General features: G+C 42.1%; 1 protein-coding gene across 5 annotated transcripts in view; it reads left to right on the forward strand.

Annotated features, from left to right (window-relative positions):
• Positions 1-23,568, forward strand: part of Stat3 (signal transducer and activator of transcription 3) — a 60,553-nt gene extending 36,985 nt beyond the window's left edge. For 2 of the 5 annotated variants that reach the window (XM_076871425.1, XM_076871426.1), the window contains exons 5-24: positions 1,739-1,834; positions 1,978-2,059; positions 2,370-2,464; positions 2,613-2,764; positions 4,026-4,184; positions 4,326-4,418; positions 5,173-5,232; positions 10,284-10,313; positions 10,413-10,506; positions 10,600-10,647; positions 13,491-13,574; positions 14,628-14,726; positions 14,839-14,974; positions 15,706-15,758; positions 15,986-16,080; positions 16,199-16,338; positions 17,059-17,271; positions 20,401-20,443; positions 20,735-20,847; positions 21,476-23,568. In XM_076871425.1, the coding sequence (XP_076727540.1) occupies positions 1,739-1,834; positions 1,978-2,059; positions 2,370-2,464; positions 2,613-2,764; positions 4,026-4,184; positions 4,326-4,418; positions 5,173-5,232; positions 10,284-10,313; positions 10,413-10,506; positions 10,600-10,647; positions 13,491-13,574; positions 14,628-14,726; positions 14,839-14,974; positions 15,706-15,758; positions 15,986-16,080; positions 16,199-16,338; positions 17,059-17,271; positions 20,401-20,443; positions 20,735-20,847; positions 21,476-21,531 (1,941 nt within the window). In that variant the 3' untranslated portion in view covers positions 21,532-23,568. The remainder of the gene's footprint in view (positions 1-1,738; positions 1,835-1,977; positions 2,060-2,369; positions 2,465-2,612; positions 2,765-4,025; positions 4,185-4,325; positions 4,419-5,172; positions 5,233-10,283; positions 10,314-10,412; positions 10,507-10,599; positions 10,648-13,490; positions 13,575-14,627; positions 14,727-14,838; positions 14,975-15,705; positions 15,759-15,985; positions 16,081-16,198; positions 16,339-17,058; positions 17,272-20,400; positions 20,444-20,734; positions 20,848-21,475) is intronic. The other 3 variants (XM_076871429.1, XM_076871428.1, XM_076871430.1) reach the window with 3 other exon arrangements.
• Positions 23,569-23,849: the final 281 nt, after the last annotated feature.

Here is a 23,849-nt window from a genome sequence, read left to right on the forward strand (position 1 = left end):
TCTGAAGCTAGTTAGATTATGCACAAATACTCAAGGTGAGAAAAACACAGAAGAGGATGTGAGTCATTTTGTCCAAGGAAGTTGTAGAGGATTTCACAGGAGAGTGAACCTTTGACTTGAAAGTGAAAGTGAACAAGTTCATGGGTACTTGGGCAGAGGTGCACACCAGGCTGAGTGGACAGTGTGCAGGAGGTGAAGTGTGGGAGCACACTATATACAGAGAAGAATGGGTGGTTAGGGGTCACTGAGACATGGAGAGGGCAAGTTAAGTTGTTATCAGATTGTTTGCAATATCTTTGTGTTTTGGGTTCTGCTCCCTTTAAGAGCAGCACCAATTGAGAACTAGGACATGGGAGCCAAATGCAAATGAAAATAGCTATATTTCTGGTAGAACTAGACTGGAAAGCATGGCTTAAGCTGATAACCACAGGGTCTTTCTAACACCTGTTGCCGGAGTTAGAACTTGGGATGGAGAGATGGGGGTTACAAAGCTTAAGAGACCATGGACTGATACCTGCTGAATACAAAGAAGGAGACTTCTAGAAACCAGGACCTGCTCCTGCCCCAAGCAAGCTGAGGCAGGCAACAGTGAGAGAGGCAGGCAGAAGCTCCACGACTGGGCTCTTTGACATGTCTCTGGACAGAGAGAGTCTTTCTCTCAGTCTTACCAATCAAATGAATCATTCCCACCCCTGGGAGAGTAACTAGGGGCAGGGGTTGCCCTCCCAAGATTTCTAAGAAGTTTGTATTATCTTTGCTTGGCTAGGCATGGGAAAGGGAGGGAGTTTTTAAACTGGCATGTTCAGACCTATTTTGGAGACTTCTGGTAGAAAGGTAGAGAACAGATTGGAAGTAAGAGAGTTTAGAAGCAAAGAGAACAGCAGTTGGGTCTTGAACTGAGCCCTTGATACTCAAGGTCGGTTTGAGAGATTGCAGGGAATGGACCAGGAGGGTTGATGAGTCAGTGTGAAATCAGGGAGAAATCAGATGCCTAAGGGTTTCTAGCTTGAAATGCTGGGTAGATAACATCTCTCCTGGACTCTCAAATCTGCCCCATTCATTGCCATCTCTGTCCTTGGGCCACTATCACACTATCTTGATCTCTGGCTTTTACATGGTCTTTTCTGTCCAAGATCTTTTATTACTGCTCTTTCACAAAACCTAGCAAATCCTAAAATGTTATGGACTAATTGATCTTTTCAAGGTACTAGACTCTCCTTCTCCCCTGAGAGCACATCCGTTGATACGGAATTTCATCCTTAGGGCAGGATGGCGCTTTTATTCCACAGAAATGTTTGCACACCATGTTTCAGTAGATTGACATCTGCTATCATCAGGTATTCTGAATTTGTTTATTTTTGTAGTGCTGGAAATTGAACCCAGCATGCCAAGCATATAATCTACCACTGAGCTACACCCCAGCCTGTTCTGAAATTTCTTTACATCCTTACCCATGAACTGTTTGAGGGCAGGGACCATGTCTTAGTTCAACATGTGGACTCCTAGTTAAATCCCAAGTGGGTATATAGTATGATCTGTTGGTAAAAAGCCAGTGACACAGGTAAAACATGAGGAATCCTTGGCACCCTGCCCACAGTTCCGCTGCCTCTGTTTCCTCTCCTCTCCTAGTGGCAGGGGATAGCAAGTAAGGGTAGTAGGGAGGGATGGAGGCCAGGTCGGGGTGTTCCTTCCCCCATGTTCTGTGTGTTCATATGTGTGCTTACCCACTATTTGGCAGCAAGGGGGACAGGCCAACCACCCCACAGCTGCTGTGGTGACGGAAAAGCAGCAGATGCTGGAGCAGCACCTTCAGGATGTTCGAAAGAGAGTACAGGTAAAGTAGGTCCTGGCTGAGAAGCTTGGATTGGGGCTATCGAGAGTGGGTCTTGCGTGCACATTTTCATTCTTCTGAGAAATTTTTTTTCCCAAGGAAACCTTTTTAAAATTTTACTTCTGTTTTTGGTTTGTTTTAAACAGGATCTAGAACAGAAAATGAAAGTGGTAGAGAATCTCCAGGACGACTTTGATTTCAACTATAAAACCCTCAAGAGTCAAGGAGGCAAGTGAATATTAGAGACGTTAAAATCTCCCATAGAAAGTGAGTTTAAAGACTTGTTTGTCTTAACTCTGTTAGACTTTATGGTGGGAGGTGAGGGACTCCTGCTGCTTAATGGTACCTCTTTTATTGTCTGTGTTTTGAGATGGGACCTTGCTAAGTTGCTGAATCTGGCCTTGAACTTGCAATCCTCCTACCTCAGTCTCCTGAATAACTGGGACTGTAGGCGGGCACCACTGCAGCTGGCTCCGAAGCCTTATTTTGAAGGCTGAGAGTATTCCCTCTGGTCAAGGGGTCTTTCCTTTGCCTACAGACATGCAGGATCTGAATGGAAACAACCAGTCCGTGACCAGGCAGAAGATGCAGCAGCTGGAGCAGATGCTCACAGCGCTGGACCAGATGCGGAGAGTAAGAGCCTTGGATAGCTTCCCTGGTGCCTTGCATGTCTTGTGGCAGAACTGGTTTCTAATAAGTTCCTTCTCTGGAACTGACTAAAGAATGTGGTTAGAGACAGTGTGGGGAAATGTTTTCTGACTTTGTTTTGGTTTCCAACCAGAGCATCGTGAGTGAACTGGCGGGGCTTTTGTCAGCAATGGAGTATGTGCAGAAAACGCTTACTGACGAAGAGCTGGCTGACTGGAAGAGGCGGCAACAGATTGCTTGCATTGGAGGCCCTCCTAACATCTGCCTGGATCGTCTGGAAAACTGGTAACAGTTGGAAGAGAAACTTTTCTTTTCCTTTTAGAAACTGAATTGAATTATGGTCATAACCATAGGCCCACAAAGTTAGTACAATCTTTTTTTTGGTACTAGGAATTGAACCCAGCAGTACTTTACCACTGAGTTACTTCTCCAGTTCTTTTTATTTAAAAAAAAATTTAACTTTATTTTTGAATTTGTTATTTTTATGTGGTGCTGGGGATCCAACCCAGTTACTCATACCTGCTAGGCAAGCGCTCTGTCACTGAGCCACAACCCTGGCCCCTTAATTTTTAAATTTTGAGTCAGTTTCTGTGTGTTATTTAGGGCCTAAGTTGCTGAGGCTGACCTCAAAGTTGTGATCTACCTGCCCCAGCCTCCTGAGTTGCAGATATTACAGGTGTGCACCACCACAGGGATCTCTGCTCATTTTTTCCCTCTATGCATGTTATTAACATTTTGAAGCATAATATCTGTTGAGAGTTGACATTGAAAGGGCTTGTGGGAATCATGCACATCGACCCCTTTCCTTCATGCACCAGACCTACCCTGATGAAGAGGCTTGTCCAAACCTGCACAGGTAGTAAGTTTGGCTTAAATCCAAGTCTTCTTAGGCTGTTTATTCTCCTTTAGTTCCCAGTTTCACATTTTGACATATGTACAAGTTAGGATGATTAAAGTGAGTGCCAATCTTTATAGTTCATGTCCACCGAATCGGAGTCTCATGTTTTCATGTTCCAGTGATGACTCCACCAGTGTCTCCTAAGGCTGCAAGTTTTAACATTTCTTCCTTTATGTCCAATCCCATCTTTGAAATTGGAAATTTTAGGAAGGGACTATTAGGAAAAAAAAAAAAGCAAAATAAATTCCTTTTTCTTAATGTCACTGAACTATATTCTTAAAATGGTTAAAAATGGTCTATTTTATGCCGTGTATGTTTTACCACAATAGAAGAAAATTCCCGGGGCTGGGGATGTAGCTCAAGCGGTTACGCGCTTGCCTGGCATGCGTGTGGCCTGGGTTTGATCCTCAGCACCACGTACAAACAAAGATGTTGTGTCCGCCAGTAACTAAAAACTAAATATTAAAATTCTCTCTCTGCCCCTCTCTCTCTCTCTCTTAAAAAAAAAAAAAAAGAAAATTCCCCTTTGTTATTTGAGGGGCTTTCTTAGTGGTATTTATACCTATGGTATGCCCCTCCCTTTCCCTTTCCCATTCCCACCTGAGTCTGTTTACCAGGTAACTGGAAACTTTCCTATTTTACTGGCAGGATCACCTCATTAGCAGAATCCCAACTTCAGACCCGCCAGCAAATCAAGAAACTGGAGGAGTTGCAGCAAAAAGTTTCCTACAAAGGGGACCCCATTGTACAGCACCGGCCAATGCTGGAGGAGAGAATCGTGGAGCTGTTCAGAAACTTAATGAAAAGGTAACTTAAAATCTTTGTCACCTTCTCTCATCCCCTGGCCCCAAAAAATGTCCTGAGGTGAGAGATTAACTGACTTAAGAGAATCAGAAAAAAGACTTGTCACCACAGTAGTATGTGACAAGCTGACCTTTTCCCTTTCAGTGCCTTTGTGGTTGAGCGGCAGCCCTGCATGCCCATGCATCCTGACCGGCCACTAGTCATCAAGACTGGTGTCCAGTTCACCACTAAAGTCAGGTAGGCCATCGCATTTCTGCTTGAGTGGAAGTTTTGTTGAACAATACCTTTAGAGTCAGAGTTGGTATTTTGTTTTGAGATGGGGTCTCACCGTATTGCCTGGGCTGGTCTCCACATCCTGGAGTCAAATAGTTCTCCCACCTTGGCCTGGTAGCTGGAACTGTAGGCACCAGCACTGCACCTACTTTCAGGTTGTTTTTTTTTCAGGCCTCACAGGCAGTGCTGTTGTGAGTATGAAATTTGCCAGCATGGTGTGTGTGTGTGTGTGTGTGTGTAGTACTTGAGATTTGAACCCAGGGGCATTCTGCCAATAAATTACATCCTCAGCCCTTGAACTTGTGGCCTTGAACTTGTGATCCTCCTGCTTCAGCCTCCTGAGTCACTGGGATCACAGATATGAATCACCTTCAGCTTGGTATTGAGTTATAAGTTTAATAAAAATGATACCAGCTACAGAGCATGTTCCTGTGGTATTTTTCACTAAATGTTTTTTATTATCCTTTTGTGAAACTTCTATAACTTTGACCACATCCTTAGTTTTTAGGCTTTTTATCTATACCTTTTGGCCAAAGTGGGTAATGTTCAGCTTAAGATCAAAGATGGCCTTGCCTGGAGGATGAATTTGGGATTATGACCTCTTAGAAATGAGGAATTATGAACTTTACATTATCTAAACTGGAGGTTTGAGGTGGGGGAGCATACTGACTTTTAAAAAAAAAAAAATTATTTATTAATTATTTATTTTTTTTAATAGGCTGCTGGTCAAATTCCCTGAGTTGAATTATCAGCTTAAAATTAAAGTGTGTATTGACAAGTAAGTATTCCTAAACATAGTTCTTTTTTAGAAAAAAAAAATTTTGTAGTTGTAGATGGACAACATGCCTTTATTTTATTTGTTTATTTTTTTTTATGAAGCACTAAGGATAGAACCCAGGGCCTCACACGTGCTAGGCAAGCACTCTGCTACTGAGCCCAGCCTTGGTCTTTTTTTTTTTTTTTTCAAATGAGGAACAGAGAAGTGAGAACTTTGACAGATATAGTTTGATGGTAGAGACTATCTCTGTTCAGAAATCTTTGTTTTGTGAACAAATGTTTCCAGAAGCCTTGTAGTATATTATTTTCATGCCAGAATAATGCTGGTGGTATAGACTTGAGTTGGGATTGCTGCTGTGACCATCCGTTCCTCTTTTTTTTTATTTAGTATTTTATTTATGAATGTAATTTATACATATTATGCCAAATGGATAGTATATGAAAAGAATGGATTTAAAAAAATGTTCCTCGGCCTTGGGATATACTTCAGTGGTAGAGTGTTTCCCTAGAATGTAAAAGGCTCTGGGCTCAATTTCTAGCAACCTCCCCACCAAAAAAAAATACCATATAATGACAATGTTTTCTTTTCTTTTTTTTTTTTTTTTAAAAGAGAGAGTGAGAGAGGAGAGAGAGAGAGAGAGAGAGAATTTTTTGATATATTTTATTTTTCAGTTATCGGTGGACACAACATCTTTGTTTGTACATGGTGCTGAGATTGCTGAGATTCGAACCCGGGCCGCACGCATGCCAGGCGAGCGCGCTACCACTTGAGCCACATTCCCAGCCCTAATGACAATATTTTCAAAATCTAAAATATACTTATCCTTTGAAGAGATTAGGAAAAAATGTATACTTGTTTTTATTAGGTAATATAATTATCAAGAAATTTCATGAGAATAAACTGGAAAGTAATTATTAATGAAATCAAGGAAATTGACAAAGTGTAGGTATAATAAGTATGCAATAATGAATAACTAACCTTGTTTTAGCTTTTTAATAGAAACATGATATCACAATAAACAACAGAAGTTAAAAATATATTATGATAAATTAACAGAAATATTTATGATCTATTTAAAGAAAACTGAAATTTTAGTGAGGAAATGATAGTTTCAAAAGTGATGAGATAGGGGCTTGGGATGTGGCTCAAGTGGTAGCGTGCTCGCCTGGCATGCGTGAGGCACTGGGTTCAATCCTCAGCACCACATTAAAAAAATAAAAAATAAAGATATTGTGTTCACCTAAAAAACTAAAAAATAAACATTTTTTAAAAAGTGATGAGATAAACCCAACTATATGTATAACTATAATACTCTAATTTTTTTAAAAAAGTGAGAAAAGTCATATTCCTGATTTTACTATATAGATGTTAATTCTTCCTAGTTAATATAGGAACAACCAAAATATGAATAGGGTTCTTGAAAATCCATAATGTGTTTTTCTATTATCTTAGCTGAAAAAGATTTCTTTATCTTCTTACTGTAGCTGAAAAAGTAAACAAATTTATTTATGAAAAAGATAGCAATTTATTTTTTAAATAAAAAGATTTATAATACTTATTGTAAAGTTTACCATAATAATCATGTCTAAGTATACAATTCAGCTTTGTTAAGTATTTCACATTGTTGTGCAATAGGTCTTTAGAGCTTTTTCATCTTGCAAAACTGAAACTCCATACCAATTGAACAACTTCCCTTCATTTCCCCTTCCCTTTAGTTTCTGGCAACCACTATTCTATTTTTTTTTTTTAAGCCCTTTTTATTTTTTTATTTTGAGATAGGGCCTTGCTAAGTTGCTGAGACTGGACTCTAATTTGTAATCCTGCTACCTCAGACTCCTGTCTCTGGGATTACAGACATGAGCCACCATATCCACCTTATTATTATTTTTTTTAATTAAAAACACCTGGGAGAGGGAGTGGTATGAGAAGCTGCCCTCCTAGATATTAAAATGTGACACAAAGTTCCAGTTACTAATTTAGTGTGTTAACTAGGACAGAAATAAGTTGATGGATCATTGAAACAAAACCTGAAATCTAGAAATAGACCTCTAGTTTATATAGGGAATTAGTATGTTTAAAAATGAAATCTCACCTTAGTGAAGAGAAGATGGATTATTCAGCAGATGGTTTGGGGGGATTTTGATATTAAGGATTCAATTGGGAAATTTGAATCTTATGTTTTAGTGAGGATTGAACACAGGGACACTTGACCACTGAGCCACATCCCTATCTCTATTTTGTATTTATTTAGAGACAAGGTCTTTCTGAGTTGCTTAGCACCTCACTGTTGTTGAGGCTGGCTTTGAACTTGCAATCCTCCTGCCTCAGCCTTCAGAGCCACTGGGCTTACAGGCATGCACCACTACACCTGGCTTAAATTTTACTTTTAACAGTCTGTATGAATATATTCTAGCATATTTAGAATTTAATAAGGGTATCTTGAGAATATAGGTAAATAAATATGTAATGGGAAAATGGCACGACCCCTTTGGAAGAACATTTGGCAGTTTCCTAAAAAGTGAAACCTGCGTCTGCCATATGATGCAGTCCTTTCATTCCTAGGTATTAACCCAAGAAAAATGAAAGCAGATATACACAAGTGTCTATTAGCAGGTGAATGAATAAATGATTTGTACTGTATCCACAGAATACACTCACCAACAAAAAGCAAAGCTTGACTGATAGCTGTAACACATAAATAAATCTCAAGATAATTATGCTGAGTAGAAAGAAACCAGACCCCCCAAAAGAGATATACAAATATATATGTTCTAAAAATGTAAATGATCTATTGTGACAGAAGGCAGTGGTTGGCCAAGGGCAGAGTTGAATGTAGGCCTGGGAAATGGATTACAAATGGTCATAGGGAAACCTTGAGGGTGATTGATACATTCCTTGATTGCATTGATGGTTTTACAAGCGGGCATAGTATGTGTGTGTGTATATATATATATACACACACACACACATACACACACACACACACACACACACACACACCACACATACACATAAATTAACCTGATCAAATTACACATTTTAGGGCCTGGGGTTGTGGCTCAGCGGTAGAGCGCTCACCTAACATGGGCAAGGTGCTGTGTTCAATCCTCAGCACCACATAAAAAAAATAAATAAAATAAAGGTATTATGCCCAATTATAATTAAAAACATAAAAATTACACATTTTAAACAGCAGAGTTTATTGGTTGCCAATTATACAACAAAATAATAATACAAAAAAGGAATATATATATATCTATACACGCACACACACACACATATATATACACACATACACACACACGTACATATACAGGTGCACACCTGTAATTCCAACAACTTAAGAGGATTGCAAGTTTGAGACCAGCCTAGGCAACTTAGCAAGACCTTGTCTCAAAATAAAAAATAAGAAAAGGGCTAGGGGGCTGGGGTTATGGCTCAACGGTAGAGCACTCACCTAGCACATTCGAGGCCCTGGGTTTGATCCTCAGCACCAAATAAAAATAAATAAACAAAATAAAGGTATTGTGTACAACTAAAAAATAAATTTAAAGAAAAAAGAAAAGGGCTAGGCATGTAGCTTCTTGGTAGAGTGCCCCCAAATTCAATCCCCAGTACTGCAAATAAAAAACAAATGAATAAATACATATGCATAAGTTAGGCATGAAGGGGAACTTTCTGATCATGCTAACTGTTATGTTTTAAAACGTGATATGTAGGGGCTGGGGATGTGGCTCAAGTGGTAGCGCGCTCACCTGGCATGCGTGCGGCCCGGGTTCGATCCTTAGCACCACATACAAACAAAGATGTTGTGTCCGCCGAAAACTAAAAAATAAACATTAAAAAATTCTCTCTCTCTCTCCCTCTCTCTCTCTCTCTCTCTCTCTAAAAAAAAAAAAATAAATAAATTAAATAAAATAAAATGTGATATGTGGTGGCTGGAAATGTAGCTTAGTGATAGAACACTTATTTAGTGTGCTTGAGGTCCTGGGTTTAATTGTCAGGACTACAACAAATAAACAAAGAAATGAGATGTTATGTATGGAAAGAAGTCTTATGAATGGTTTAAAATTAATCAGTTTTCTCTTATAAACACACATAAAATGTACTGTTTAACAAACAGTACCTATTATTAGTTCTATATATGTAGATAAATATATAACAATAGAGAAGAACTGTTAAAATGGTTCCCAATTTTTAAAAAAAAAGCGGGGGAGAAGACTAAGAAATGTGACTATATAAAAAATGATATATTCAGGCTGGGGTTGTGGCTCAACAGAAGAGCGCTCAACTCGCACATGTGAGGCCCTGGGTTCGATCCTTAAGCACCACATAAAAATAAATAAATATTGTGTATAAGTATTGTGTCCAACTACAACTAAAACATCAGTATTTTTAAAAAAATGATATATTCAACAACAGAGTTTTAAAATAGAGTGATCACACTGGAAGAATATTTCCAGCTGTCTCAAAGAAAGAGCTTGCTCTGAGTTGCAGGAAACAGCAGACGTTTACAGAAAATCCAGTGTGGCTTAAGTTAGGATATTTGCAACCCTGTATAACTGGAAATGCAGAGTTTGGGCAAGTTCCCAATGATAGTGAGATCAATGACTCATAGAAGTCCTCAAGGATCCAAGATCTGTCTCTTTCCTCTGCCATTATTAACCATCTCTTGCCCTCCAAATTTCCCTTCTGGGTTGCTACATGGTTGCTTGCAGCAATTAAGGTCATGTGCTTTCTTGCTCATGTTCAGCTGAATCTTATAGAAAAATATAAATCCAGCCTAGGATAGAATTATAAGTAGATCATGTCCTCACCTCTAGACTCTTGGTTTGTGGGCATGCTATGTTCTGATGAATGTAAAGACCAGGATTCCCCTGGAGTGTCTATTACTTAAGCATGTACAGGGATTTATATTTCACATCTAAAATGTAACTAAATTAAAGAATTTCCCAAGAGCACCAGAGTTTTCCATCCACGTAAATAACACAGAGTAGGATCTTTGAAGAAATGCCGGTCTTCTCACCAATCTTAATCTGTGTTCTTAACAGAGACTCTGGGGACGTTGCAGCTCTCAGAGGGTAAGTTAAGCCTAGAAGCTTCCTTTTGTTTTGTTTAATCTAACATTATCCTCTGGCCACTCAGTCACCCTTGTGGTTGGTTTTTCTCTTGTGATTCAGATCCCGGAAATTTAACATTCTGGGCACAAACACAAAAGTGATGAACATGGAAGAGTCCAACAATGGCAGCCTCTCTGCCGAATTCAAGCACTTGGTATGTCAGAGGAGCCTGAACCCCTCTTCACATAGAGCCTCTGGCCAAGTGAAGGTCTGGGACAGCCTCATGTGACTTTTTCTTTTTTTACAGACCCTCAGGGAGCAAAGATGTGGAAATGGGGGCCGCGCCAATTGTGATGTAAGTTGTTGGGTATGAAAGCCATTGTGGGGGGGCATTCTTTTGAGGGAGAGAAAGACAGAGAGTCCTCTTATTGCCCAGAATTAGAGGCTTTAAGCTGTTACTTCAGAAAAGTCACCGTGGGCCACCCTGAGGTGTTCAGAAAGCCCGTATGCAGTGGAGTTCTCTGGCTTGGAGCATTTCTCTTTGTGTCTGGGGAGTTAGCTCCTCATTTAGGAGAAGTGGAAAGTCCCCTGCTGAGTTACTGTCCACACCCACTTGGTAGGAGGGACGCTTTCCACCTTGCTTGGGGCTTTCCAAATTCCCTTCCATCTTTTGCCAGCTGGCTCCATTTTACTGACCTATTTTTCCGAATGAGATGGAATAAAGGGTGTAAATGTAACAAATCCGAGTTAAAGTTTTTAAGAACAAAACTGGGGCTGGGGCTGTAGCTCATTGGTGGAGCACTTGCCTAGCGTGTATGAGGCCCTGGGTTTGATCCCTAGCAGTCAAAAAAGAAAAAGAAAAAGCAAGATGTGAAATAATTTGAGAAGTGCATTTTTAAAAATTACACTGGCCAGGTGTGGTGGTACACGCCTGTAATCCCAGCAGCTTGGGAGACTGAGGCAGGAGGATGGCAAGTTCATAGCTAGCCTCAGCAAAAGCTAGATGCTAAACTCAGTGAAACCCTCTCTCTAAATAAAATACAAAATAGGGCTGGGAATGTGGCTCAATGGTAGAGAGCCCCTGAATTCAATCCCCAGTACCAAAAAAAAAAAAAATGCACTACACGGTTTTACATGTATTCACATATGTTTAAAACTTCTGAAGCCAGGCATGGTTGCCCATGTATATAGCTCCAGCTACTTAGGGAGGCCAAAGCAGGATTTATTGCTTCAGTCCAGGAGTATAGACAACCCTGGGCAACTTAAGGAGCCTGTTTCAAAAGTAAAACTTCTGGAGAAATATATACCCACAGAGCTTATATATTACTGATGATGTTAATAGACAAGGCTATTTTATATTATCTGTTATATTTGCATATTAAACTGAATATACTACCTCCATAATCAGAAAAGGAGTCTGGGGATGTTGCTCAGGGATAAAGCATATATTTAGCAAACTTGAAGACCTAGCACCAAAAAGAAAAAAAAATTGTAATTCTATTTCTGAGAATTCATTTGTAACTCTTGTTAAAAATAAGATTGCTGATGGGGCTGGGGTTGTGGCTCAGCAGCAGAGCACTTAAGGCCCTGGGTTGGATCCTCAACACCACCAAAAATAAATAAATAAATATATTGTGTTCAACTAAAAACTAAATATTTAAAAATAAATAAATAAATTAGGTGCTGCTGGGTGTTGTGGCATACGCTTGTAGTCCCAGCAATTTGGGAGACTGAGGCAAGAGGACGATAAGTTTGAGGCCAACCTCAGCAACTTAGTGATACCCTGTCTAAAATTGAAAGATAAAAAAGACTTGGGATATAGCTCAGTGGCAGAGTACCTCTGGGTTCAATCTCCAGTACCAAAGACAAAAACAAACAAACAAAAAAATAAGGTTGCTGTTCTGCTGGTGGGAGTAAATATTGTTAGTCACTTTTGAAAATATTTTGCCATTATAATAAAGGAACATAGCTGGGCATATGCATCTAAAGTGTCAGCTCTTCAGGAGCCTGGGACAGGAAGATCACTTGAGCCCTGGAGTTTGAGGCCAACCCAGGTAACATAGTGAGATTCTGACTCTTACAAAACAAAACAAAAAAACTATACCCAATAAACAAGCAGAGGTATTCGCAGGATTCAACAATAGAGAAATCTTTGCATTAGAGTAACAGGAGACATTTACAAAATATCAGTGCTACTTAATTTTAATTTAGAACTTAAAATTAAAGAAGTACTCATTAACATTATAATGGAAAACTGAGTTGTGGTGTAGTCCTATAATGGAACACTATATAACTGTGAAAAAGAATAAATTGCAGGGGCCCACACAAATTTCACATTGAGTGAAAAGTGAGCCACAAAAGAATACAGAGTGGGATTCCATCTGTCTGAAGTATACAATCATCTCAAACTAAACAATATATGGATTGCTTAGAGAAATAAATAAACTGTAAAGAAAAGCTAGGAAATGATAAATCCAAAAATAAAATGGCAGTTAATTCTATAGGAAGATGGAAAGAAATGGAGTAGAGGAAAAACATCTGCAGAATTTCAGTGGTAATGGTCTTTTAAACTGGGTGGTAGGGCTTGGGGTGTAGTTCATGTAGTTCAGTGGTAGAGGAGGCATGAGGCCCTGGGTTTGATCTCCAGCACAACAGCAGCAACAACAACAGAAGAAGAGAAGAAAGAAAATCCAGTCAACAAACTGGGCAGCAGATTCACAGATGTTCTTTTTTTAAGTAGGGATTGAGCCTACAGCACTCTACCACTTTGCTCCATCTCCATTCCTTTTTAGTTTTTATTTTGAGTCTTCCTAAGTCGTACAAGCCTGGCTTTGAACTTGTGATCCTTCTGTCTCAGCCTTTTGAACACTGGGATGACAGGCATCTGCCACTGCTCATGGCAGGAGTGTCCATTGTTTTGTTGTTGTTTATGCCTTACACCTTTATAAGTAACCTGTAGGATTTGTGTGATACTATAATAAAAACCAAGTGAAAGATCAGGTTGAAGGTCAGCATCGGAGGGTCCGCATATTAAAGAGAGCATGTGCTCAGTGTGTGTCCTTGGCAATTTGTCTGTGACCGTCCTATGGCTCACCCTTCTTTGCATAGTAAGGCTGTGGAGTGTCACTTTCTAAGACTGTGGCTGTTGGTACCAAGTTCCCTTCTCTCTGAAGAGGAGTGTCTTTCTTGCTATTGTAGGCCTCCCTGATTGTGACTGAGGAGCTGCACCTGATCACCTTTGAGACTGAGGTGTATCACCAAGGCCTCAAGATCGACCTAGAGGTAAGTTCTGCAGAATTGGGGTGGCCTTACATGCAGGGGTGACTCAGAACAAGAAGGTCTAGTGAGATTTTATTACTAGAGAAGTTGGAATGATCACAGTTTCCTAAGTATAATACGTATTTATTATTTTTTTTCCTCCAAAAGATTCTTGGTGTCCCATCCAAGAATAAAATTTGCTCGAATGCTTAGAAAACGTGTGAACACTTGACTTTTGGCAGACTTGATATGAGAAACTGTATTTAGAAAATGATTAGGGTCAACTGTAGAAAGTTTGGGCAAAATCCTTAGCAGCCACTTTTTTTTTTTTTAAAGTTGTAGTTGGACACAATATCTTTATTTTTATTTATTTATTTTTCTGTGGTGCTGAGGATCGAACCCAGGGCCTTGCACGTCCTAGGCAAGTGCTGAACCGCCAATCCCAGCCCCAGCAGCCACGTTTTGAGTATGCAGAAAATCATGGCATTTGCATTCTTTTGCATGCCTTCTGGATCTTTAAATTGAATTAGACTAGGAAAAGGAGGAATCCTAGGCTTTGATTTCTGAGTCTGTTGTGTTTCATGGGAAAATGCAGATTCTTGGGATTTTGGAGAATGTCTTTTCCAAGTCTTATAAATGGGGAATCTGGGGCTGGGGTTGTAGCTCAGTGGTGGTGTGCTTGCCTACCACTGGCTTTGATCCTCAGCACCACAGAAAAATAAATAAATAAAATGAAACCATGAGTCAAAATGCATCTTTCCTCCTTTAAAAAAAAAAAAAAAAGTGGGGAGGGTGGGATCTGGGGGCTTGAGTCAGGCTTTGAGCTGTCAGATTGTACAAGTTACTGGTACCGACGCAGCCAAGCCCTGGGCCTGTGTTTGGCATGCTTTCCCTCTGGGCATTTTGCGCTGACTCAGTGAGAGTCATTGTCCTCCTCCTCCTCCTCCTTGCCCAGAATCATCAGCAGGTGTGCTTTTTTTTTTTTTTTTTTTTAACTCCAAACCTGTGCAATATGGAGATTTTGGAAGCTGTGAAAACTCCTCTGCCTCCCTAACTCATCCCCCACACACTCCACAGACCCACTCCTTGCCAGTTGTGGTGATCTCCAACATCTGTCAGATGCCAAATGCCTGGGCCTCGATCCTGTGGTATAATATGCTGACCAACAACCCGAAGGTTAGTGTCCCAACCTCTTGGAAACCACGTTCTCTTGTAACTTCTTGGTACCTGAGGCAGGTCATTAGCATTACCCTCTCATCTAAATGAGCAAATGTGTTATTTTCAATAGAACGTGAATTTTTTCACCAAGCCCCCAATTGGAACCTGGGATCAAGTGGCTGAGGTGCTGAGCTGGCAGTTCTCCTCCACCACCAAGCGAGGCCTGAGCATCGAGCAGCTGACCACGCTGGCAGAGAAACTCTTAGGTCTACATCTTGCCTATTCACCCCGCTGCCCTCCTCAGACCAGGAATCTGGCCTGGGAGCTTGAGCAAGGCACCCTGCTGGTGCCAGGTTGGGAAGTCAGGGCACTGAACAAGTTTGCATCCTGGTGACCATTTTTTATGAGGTGGGAAGAAGATTACTTTTCTCTTGGTTGCTGTCATCTTCGCCCTTCCAGGGCAGTACTCTGTCTGACCTTAGAAGATACTGTAAGTGTGTGTTAGAGGATGGAACTAAAGGCTTGACATTTCCCATCCATTTCTTCAATAAACTCAGGCTAGGTTTTAAGTTTTCTCCCCTCAAAAAAAAAAAAAAAATTTAAGTAGAATACTTTTTGTGTTATCTAGACACAAAGTTAAAAGTAGCTTTGTCCTGTGCTGCTACAAAATGCAACCTTCTAATCCTAGTTGTGAGCTGGTTAGTCCCCAGACCACCACAGCAGGCTAGGAAAAGCAGGGGGGCTTGATACTTACCCACCCTCTGCTGGGCTAAAGGGCAACTCGGGTGTGGGAATCAGGTGACAGGTATGGGCATATGTGTTTGCATGTGTGTTTGTGGAAACAAGTACAGAGGCATGCACACACACTGGCTATCTTCACACGTGTGAAAGCCAGTGGTTCCTGGCCCATTGTGGGGCAAATATATGTCCTTTCTGTTTTTAAGAAATAAGATCTTGAACAAAGCTGAAACTTTTCTACTTTTTTTTTTTTCTTTAGGACCTGGTGTGAACTATTCAGGGTGTCAGATCACATGGGCTAAATTTTGCAAAGTAAGTGATCTTGTTAAATTCTTGTGGTCACCTCTTGGGAGTGGAGTGCTCATCTGGGAGGTAGTTGTAGAGGACGCGAAGCCTAGAGATCTGAACTCTTCCTCCAGCAGCCAGTGGGACCTCCTGGAGGGTAAATGGGCTGGAAGGATTTTGGAGGTATACTGTGTTCCAAGAGGGAAAAGGCTGGATGGTGGTGGACTTAGCTTTCCTATTATTCTTTTCCCTAGGAAAACATGGCTGGCAAGGGCTTCTCCTTCTGGGTCTGGCTAGACAATATCATTGACCTTGTGAAGAAGTACATCTTGGCCCTTTGGAATGAAGGGTAGGTTGAAACTCCTGCCTGGCAGAGGGCACCGTGCGAACATGTCACAGGTGCTCTCTCAGTAAGCCAGTGGCTGGGGATACCCTCTAACAATGTGGTTGCCCCTCTTTGGCTCCAGGTACATAATGGGCTTCATCAGTAAGGAGCGGGAGCGGGCCATCCTGAGCACCAAGCCCCCAGGCACCTTCCTGCTGAGATTCAGTGAAAGCAGCAAAGAAGGAGGAGTCACTTTCACTTGGGTGGAAAAGGACATCAGTGGTAAGCAAGGCTCTGCTTACCCCACCCCTGGCTCTTGCTGCTGTCACCGCTTGGCTGCTACTAGACACTAGACACAAGCACTGACTGCCCCCTGGAGGTCGTAGATGGCCTCAAACTTGCCTCTCCTGATCCCCAGGCTTGTATACAGTTGAGTAACTTCTCTTCAGATTCTCCCAGTGGAAGAATTGCTTTGTCAGGTTGCTTGCTCCAGTGGCTGATATTTGTTGATTTAATTTGAGATTTAAATTTTATTCTTTATCCCATCTCCTTTCTTCCCTAACTTATTAATATATTTAAGCCTGGGAACCAACTAAATAGCCTTTCAAAGTCAGCCTAAGCCAAGCATAGTGGTACATGCCTGTGACCTGAGCTACTCAGGAGGATCAAAAATTTGATGTCAGCCTTAGCAATTTAGTGAGACCCTGTCTAAAAATTTAAAAAAACACACACAAAAAAAACCAATTTTTTTTAAAAAAAGGGCTGGGGATGTAGCTCAGTGGTAAAGCACCCCTGGATTTACTTTCTTTTACCACAAAAGAAAAAAGGAGAATTGGGGGAGAGTCAATCTCAACATTTTCACAGTGCCCCGCAACTGGATGGCTATTCAGGGTATCAAACTCTGGGCTGGCATAACTCTTCATTCAGAAAAGATAAACAAGCCATTTTCTCTGAGATTACTGGCTATGGGTTTCATTATCTTTCCTTCCGAAATCCCATTAGGAAAGACCCAGATCCAGTCAGTGGAACCATATACCAAGCAGCAACTGAATAATATGTCATTTGCTGAAATCATCATGGGCTATAAAATCATGGACGCTACCAATATCCTGGTGTCTCCACTGGTCTATCTCTACCCTGACATTCCTAAGGAGGAGGCATTTGGAAAGTATTGTCGGCCAGAAAGCCAGGAGCATCCTGAAGCTGACCCAGGTAGTTGTTGATTTTCCACATTTATGGCATGTACTTCTTGGGGGAAGTTGGAAACTACAAGATTCTTAGAGGATAGACAGGCAAATGTCCAAATAACTCTTATCTAGTAGATATCGGAAGATTTGAGACTCTGCCTTGGGTCTGGTGTGCTTTCTTTTATTATCACTAAATGCATGACCACTGTCAGGTGAGCTGAAGGAGGGCTTGCTGGAGGAGATGGTCCTTAGTGGCATCGCAGCCTGGTTTGCGGCAGAGTGAGGAGTGTCAAGTTTGTAGGGGAGGACAAAAACTGGTGACAGGGGTGTGAAATTGGTATTTAGAATGTACAGCTATTAAAAATAAGAAATTTTTCAATGTGCAAGAGCATATGTAGTATAAAAGTTAAATATAAGTTAGTTTACGTTAAGCCTCTAGTCTCTGGGGCTGTCCCAAGCATAGAGGAGGTAGAGTCCTCTGGTCTGTTCCCATTCAGTGCTTGCTGCTTTGACTCTGTAGTCTCTGTCCACATCCTGATGAGGAGCCTCTATTTGCCAAATCTTTGCATTTATGTATTTGGTGCTGGGAATCGAACCCAGGGCCTCACACTTGCTCAACAAGTGCTCTACCACTGAGCTACACCCCCAGCCTTTTATTTAATGTTTTGTAATTGTAGAACCAACAGTGGGCTCTCTCAAAGTAATCCTTTGAAGATTTGACTTTCTTATCCCAGTTGCTTTTCAAAAAACTGTTCTTGTTGGGCTGGGGTTGTGGCTCAGTGGTAGAGCACTTGCCTAGCATGTGTGAGGCACCGGGTTCAATTCTCAGCACCACATACAAATAAATAAAATACAGCTCCATCAACAACTTAAAAAATATATTTAAAAAACAAAAACCAAAAAACTGTTCTTGTCCACATAGCACACACGCACAACCCCACTGGTTGCCCTCCTGCCCTTTTACAGGAATTCCCTCCAAGGATTTTTCAGGGTGGGGGGAAATGAGACTTGGAAGAGGGAATTTGAGCTCGTTGACAGTTGACTTTCCTTTTCCCTTTGTTCTGGTATTGAGTTCAGTTCATAGTGTGGAAGAGTTTAGCTTTCACTTCCTGTCTACCGCTTATCTCTCTTTCCACCTTGTGTTTCAGTTAGGAGATCTGTTTATCAGCCTTTCTCACACTACTCTTTGTTCTTTCTGCACAGGACATTGAGGTTTAAGTGCTGGTCCTTTGGACTAGTTTTGCTTTCAAGATCCCAGCTCCCAGTCTGAGGCTGCATCCTCCATCTCCATCCATCCCATGGGCGAGAGGCACATCCTTTCCTGCCAGGAGACGTTCCTTGGGGGCCAGGCACTGATCACAATAAAGAAACTAACTACCTAAGATGTGCCTGCCTTGTGAGTGAGCATAGGAGCTTGGCAAGAGTGTGGCGAGGGGATAGGAACTTTCAAATGAGACTCTCGGGGAGATGAACCTGTGACCATTTCTTCTCTTTTTCCATCTTGAGAGCATTATGGTATGAAAGTTTCTCAGAGATAGATCCTCTTTCCAGGACTCTTCCCTCCTCCTTACTTTTCCACCAGAATCCCACACAGTATCTTCTTTTGGCCTGAAGGAAGGATTCTGAGCCACTTATAAATTAGATAAAGTACATTCACAACCTTGTATGGTGCCACATGTAAATCAGCTTTTTCTTCTTTATTGGGCATTAGTTCTTGGCTTCCACAGTTCCCTCTTAGGATAAAGCTATTTTTCTCAGCTCCCTTGATCACTGGAGAATGAACTCCTTTTCTCTCTAGGATGTCAGCTCCTCTCAGGTCTGGACCAAAAGAGTTGAATTTATGACACCAGAACCCTGCCTCCACAGTTTCTTTGGATTCTGTACTGATTTTAATCTGTTTCTTGGTCAAAAAGTAAACTTGGCTAGCCACCTACAGGCTGCCCCTTGGTGCCCTCTCAGACTCTCATCATGCATCTGATCCCTCAGTTTCTCTGTTCATCCCCCAGTGTGTCTGTCTGTGCTTTTCTTGACCCAAACACCTTGCCTCCTATGTAGTTTGTTCACCTGGATCCTCAAGGTCCTGGACTTCTGCCAGGGTTCTCAAGGCTCCTGGACTTCTTAGTGCAAGCATTCAGTATCCAAAATTCATTGATTCTAATTGTCACATTTCTAACAATACAATCAGAATTACAAATGACTGGGATTATAGATGATCAGAACCTCTTTCTTCCTCTACTTGAGAAAGTGTCTCGCCCCAGGACTCTTAGCTATTGAAGATGTCCCTGGGCTCTCTGGTCTCCTGACTTCTAGTTGGATCAGTTGTACTGCACCACATGACATCTCCCCTGTGTATACAGGCTGCCTTTTTTTGATGTATTTATCCAACTGATTACCAATATCCTCCTAGAAAAGTGTGCGAGAAGCCAGGTTTGGTGGCACACACTTATAATCCCAACAACTCAGGGGACTGAGGCAGGACAGTGGCAGACTCAACAATTTAACAAGGCCCTCAACAACTTCTCAAGATCTTGTCTCAAAAAATAAAAAGAGCTGGGGATGTAGCTCAGTGGCAGAGCTACATTTCCTGGGGTTCAATCCCCAGGAAAGAAAGAAAGAGAAAGAGAGAAAGAAAGGTGTGATAGAGGCAGATTATAGTGCTTGTAGGAATAGAAATAAAACCCTCAGCTTGGGAAGCCATTGTTTTTGTGTTCTCTTAAAGACTGGGTCATGTTGGTATCTGGGTGGAACACTATGCCAAGTCTATATAGAGTTGGTTCCTATAGGCAGAGAAATTATCTAAGAGATATGACCAGGCAAGAGGAGAGTCTTCAGACCACATGGAGACAGGTGAATGTTTATATAATCCAGGTAAAACCTGAACACAAGGTTTGCCATTAGTCTAGGCTCAGGTGAGACAAGGTACACCACAGTCTCTGCAGCTCGGCAAAGCCTTGTATGAAGAATTGAACTTCAGACTGCAAATGCCTGAGACATCAAATAGTACGTGATGAGGAAGGGCAACCCCTGTGGTCAGATGGAGGTTTTCAGACAATCTGTATAAGGATGGAGTTTCACGTTTGCATCAATGAGGCCAACAGCTTCCTTTAGTCCTGTACACATAGGTCACCATCAGTAAGTCCAGTTTTCTTTTTCTCAGGTGCTGCCCCATACTTGAAGACCAAGTTTATCTGTGTGACACCGTAAGTGGCTTCCTTTCCCAAATGTTGCATTCATTTCTGATGTCCTCAGTTATCCCCCAGGAATAGGGAGGACACCGGGTGAGAGTATCCCGTGAAGGGTTGGAAGCTCCTGGGCTGTGTTTAGCACTCAGAGTGACCTTGTGTGTTTAAAAAGCTTGAGCTTTTATTTTTCTGTTGGAGACCAGAGTTTGATGGCTTGTGTGTGTGTGTTTTGTTCTTTTTTTTTTTTTTCCTCCATTGTGTCTTGTCAACCCGGCCCTTTCCCCTCCTGCCGCTCCCCATTTCCTACAGAACGACCTGCAGCAATACCATTGACCTGCCGATGTCCCCCCGCACTTTAGATTCATTGATGCAGTTTGGAAATAATGGTGAAGGTGCTGAGCCCTCAGCAGGAGGGCAGTTTGGTGAGTATTTGGTGCTCAGACTTTGTCCCTGTGAGGCATGTCGACCCATTTTCCGTGATCTTGATGTGTACAGAGCCTGTCACCACATTGGTAGGAGGAGGTTCTAGAGCTCTCCAGCAGAAACAGAATGTACACCATGAATATAAATATAATTTTTGTAATAGCCCTATTGAAAACAGTAAAAAGCAACAGATGAAGTTAATTTTTACAATATATTTTATTGAACCCAGTAAATCTGATATACTGTCATTTCAACACATAAGAAAAAAATTAGTTCTGCATTATTTTTTATTCCAAGTCTTCTAAATGTAGGCTTTTGACAACTATAACATACTTTGATTTGGACTAGTCACATTTTAGGCACTTGGTGACTAAAGCTGCCAAGTTTAGATCTTCTTGAAACATGGAGAGCTGGGAATGAGTCAGGTAGGAAAGAAGCTGAGCCCTTCCAGAGGGCAGGGCCCTGTTGGAAGGGGAGGAAATCTGGCTTTTCTGACCCTGTTTTGGCCTGAAGGGGCAGAAGACTGGTGAGCATGGTGACCTGAGCCCTGTCCCCTGAAGGGCTGGGGGGATGTGCCCTGCCTGCTCCAGGGTCAGGTGGCTGAACCAGCATTTTCTCTCTCTTCAGAGTCCCTCACATTTGACATGGAGTTGACCTCGGAGTGCGCTACCTCCCCCATGTGAGGAGCGAGAACGGAAGCTGCAGAGATGTGACTGAGGCACCTACCCGTGTTCCACCGCCCTTTAAGCAGCCAAACCCCAGAGCATCTGAAGCTCCTCTTTGTGGTTCCAGATTTTTTTTTTTTTTTCAAATCTCCTACTTCTGCTATCTTTGAGCAATCTGGGCACTTTTTAAAATAGAGAAACGAGTGAGTGTGGGTGATGTGCTTTTATCTAAATGCAAAGAAGAACGTTCTCTGAGACCATGATGGGGGCATGGTAGGAGGTGGCCAGCGGGAGAAAAACGGAAATGTCTTGTATTCTTTTGTTCCCCCTGCCCTCTTTCTCAGCAGCTTATTGTTGTCGTTTGTTGTTAGACAAGTGCCTCCTGGTGCCATCGGCATCCTTCTGCCCATTTCTGTGAGCTAATGCCACAGGCTGCCTGTAGCTGCGTGCTCTCGGCCTTGCACTTTTAACCTTGCTAACGTCCAAATAGAAGATAGGACTATCTAAGCCCCTAGGTTTCTTTTTAAATTAAAAACGTAATAATAATTAAAGGGCAAAACACACTGTAGCAGCATAGCCTTTCTGCATTTAAGAAGACTCAGTTAATGGCCTCCTTGGTGCTTTAAGCATTCAGCTATCTTCAGGCTGATAATTTATATAAACCCTAAAATGGGTATCAGATCAAACCCTTAAAAGACGTGGCTATTGGGTTTGAACTTGGAGGGTTGAGGAGAACCAAACATCCCAGACTCTTGTTATTTTATTTTATTTTATTTTCCTTGGAGTGTGTTGGCCTGCTAGAGGGTAAGGCTGGGAGGGGGGCCTGAAAATCCTTGCTCCCTTTCTCTTTGGACTTTGGCCCTTGTTTCAGAGCCAGCTTGTTCCTGCGTGTTCCTTATCAGGCCTAGGATCCCGCTGGCTTCTTTCCCACAGATCCCTGCTAGGGGCACAGCTCCTTCCCTCGTCTAAAGGACCCCTGTCCCATTTGTTTTAGGAATCCTGGTCTTGGGACCTCAGGAGATAAAAGAGAGAAGTTATAGGTTGAACATGACTCAGACTCCAGGTCCCCAACAAAGTGTCTAGTTGAGCTCAGGGAATATGGTTCTTATCCCAGTTTCTTGGTGACATCCAAAGGCACCTGTACCCCTTCTTCACTTGTTAATATAGGGCCAAGGCTGACTGATAAAATCAAGGCCTGTCCCTCCTGTGAGGTGTACACACCTGGCCTCCCCCAAAGCTGGTGACTGTCTGCCCGCTCTGGGGCCCCCGGGTGAGGCAGAACAATGAGAATGCCTGCACCTGCTCTGGCCTTCCTGTCAGTGCCTGCCTCCGCCTGTCAGCACACCTCCGCCCTGCATTTTGGAACGCCTAGCAGCTGGCGACATGGGCCTTCTCTGACCAAGAGGCAGGGCTGGATTTGGTGACTCAAAACCACCTTGCCTCAGTTGATCAGATTGTCTAGAATTCTGTTTGTTAGACCCAGATTAACTATAGTCTGGATTAAGGGGGTGAGGATGAACAGGGCTTGCCTCGACCACCTGTGTCCTCCTGGCCTCAAGATGGTTATTTGTGGAGGGAACTTCCCTTCTCCAGTAACACTCTTCAGTACACAATAAGCTGAACTCATAAACTGAGAGAATATGTAGAAAGGTGAGGCTGGGGCTTACCATTGGGTTTAATCCCTAGGGACCTAGGGCAAGGGCTTGGGCTTCTCTGGAACAAGTATTATAAAGTTCATGGCTTTAGGTAGCATGCTTGTCTGGTTTTAACTGATTATATATAGCAAAAGTTCTGACAGGAGCTGAGTCTTATTCTGGCCCCCCCTTCAAAAAACAGTCCTCAGGACCTGCCCATTTTTTGTCTATTGTCCCCTGCCGGTCCCCAGTCAAGCCAAGGAATTCCCGTGGTTTGTAAGCTGCTGTCCCTAGCCACTGCATTCGAATTCCAATGTATACTTCCTAGTGTAAAAATTTATATTATTGTGTTTTTTTTTTTTTTTTGTATATTGCTGTATCTACTTTAACTTCCAGAAATAAAAATTATATAGGAACCGTCTGATAGCGTGGCAGCTCCATTTGTGCTGACGAGGCTCCTTTTGCCCTGCTTCTGTCTGGAGGGGTCTTCCACTCAGGCCCAGCTGGGGTAGGAGCAAGAGGGCCTTGGGAGGAAGAGGCCCCAGCTCCAGGACTGAGATTCCCTTCACCTCTCATTCCTGAGGTGATGCCTGGCCCCCCCATCTTATGTTAGCCACTAGCCTCCAGGTGAGAGGTAACCCAGGAGCAAAGGGTCATAGTCCAGTGACACAAAGGTGTCAGAGCAGCCCTTTCCCTTTTCTC

This window comes from Callospermophilus lateralis, chromosome 11 (genome assembly GCF_048772815.1).
Source record: "Callospermophilus lateralis isolate mCalLat2 chromosome 11, mCalLat2.hap1, whole genome shotgun sequence".
Taxonomy (NCBI): Eukaryota; Metazoa; Chordata; class Mammalia; order Rodentia; family Sciuridae; genus Callospermophilus; species Callospermophilus lateralis.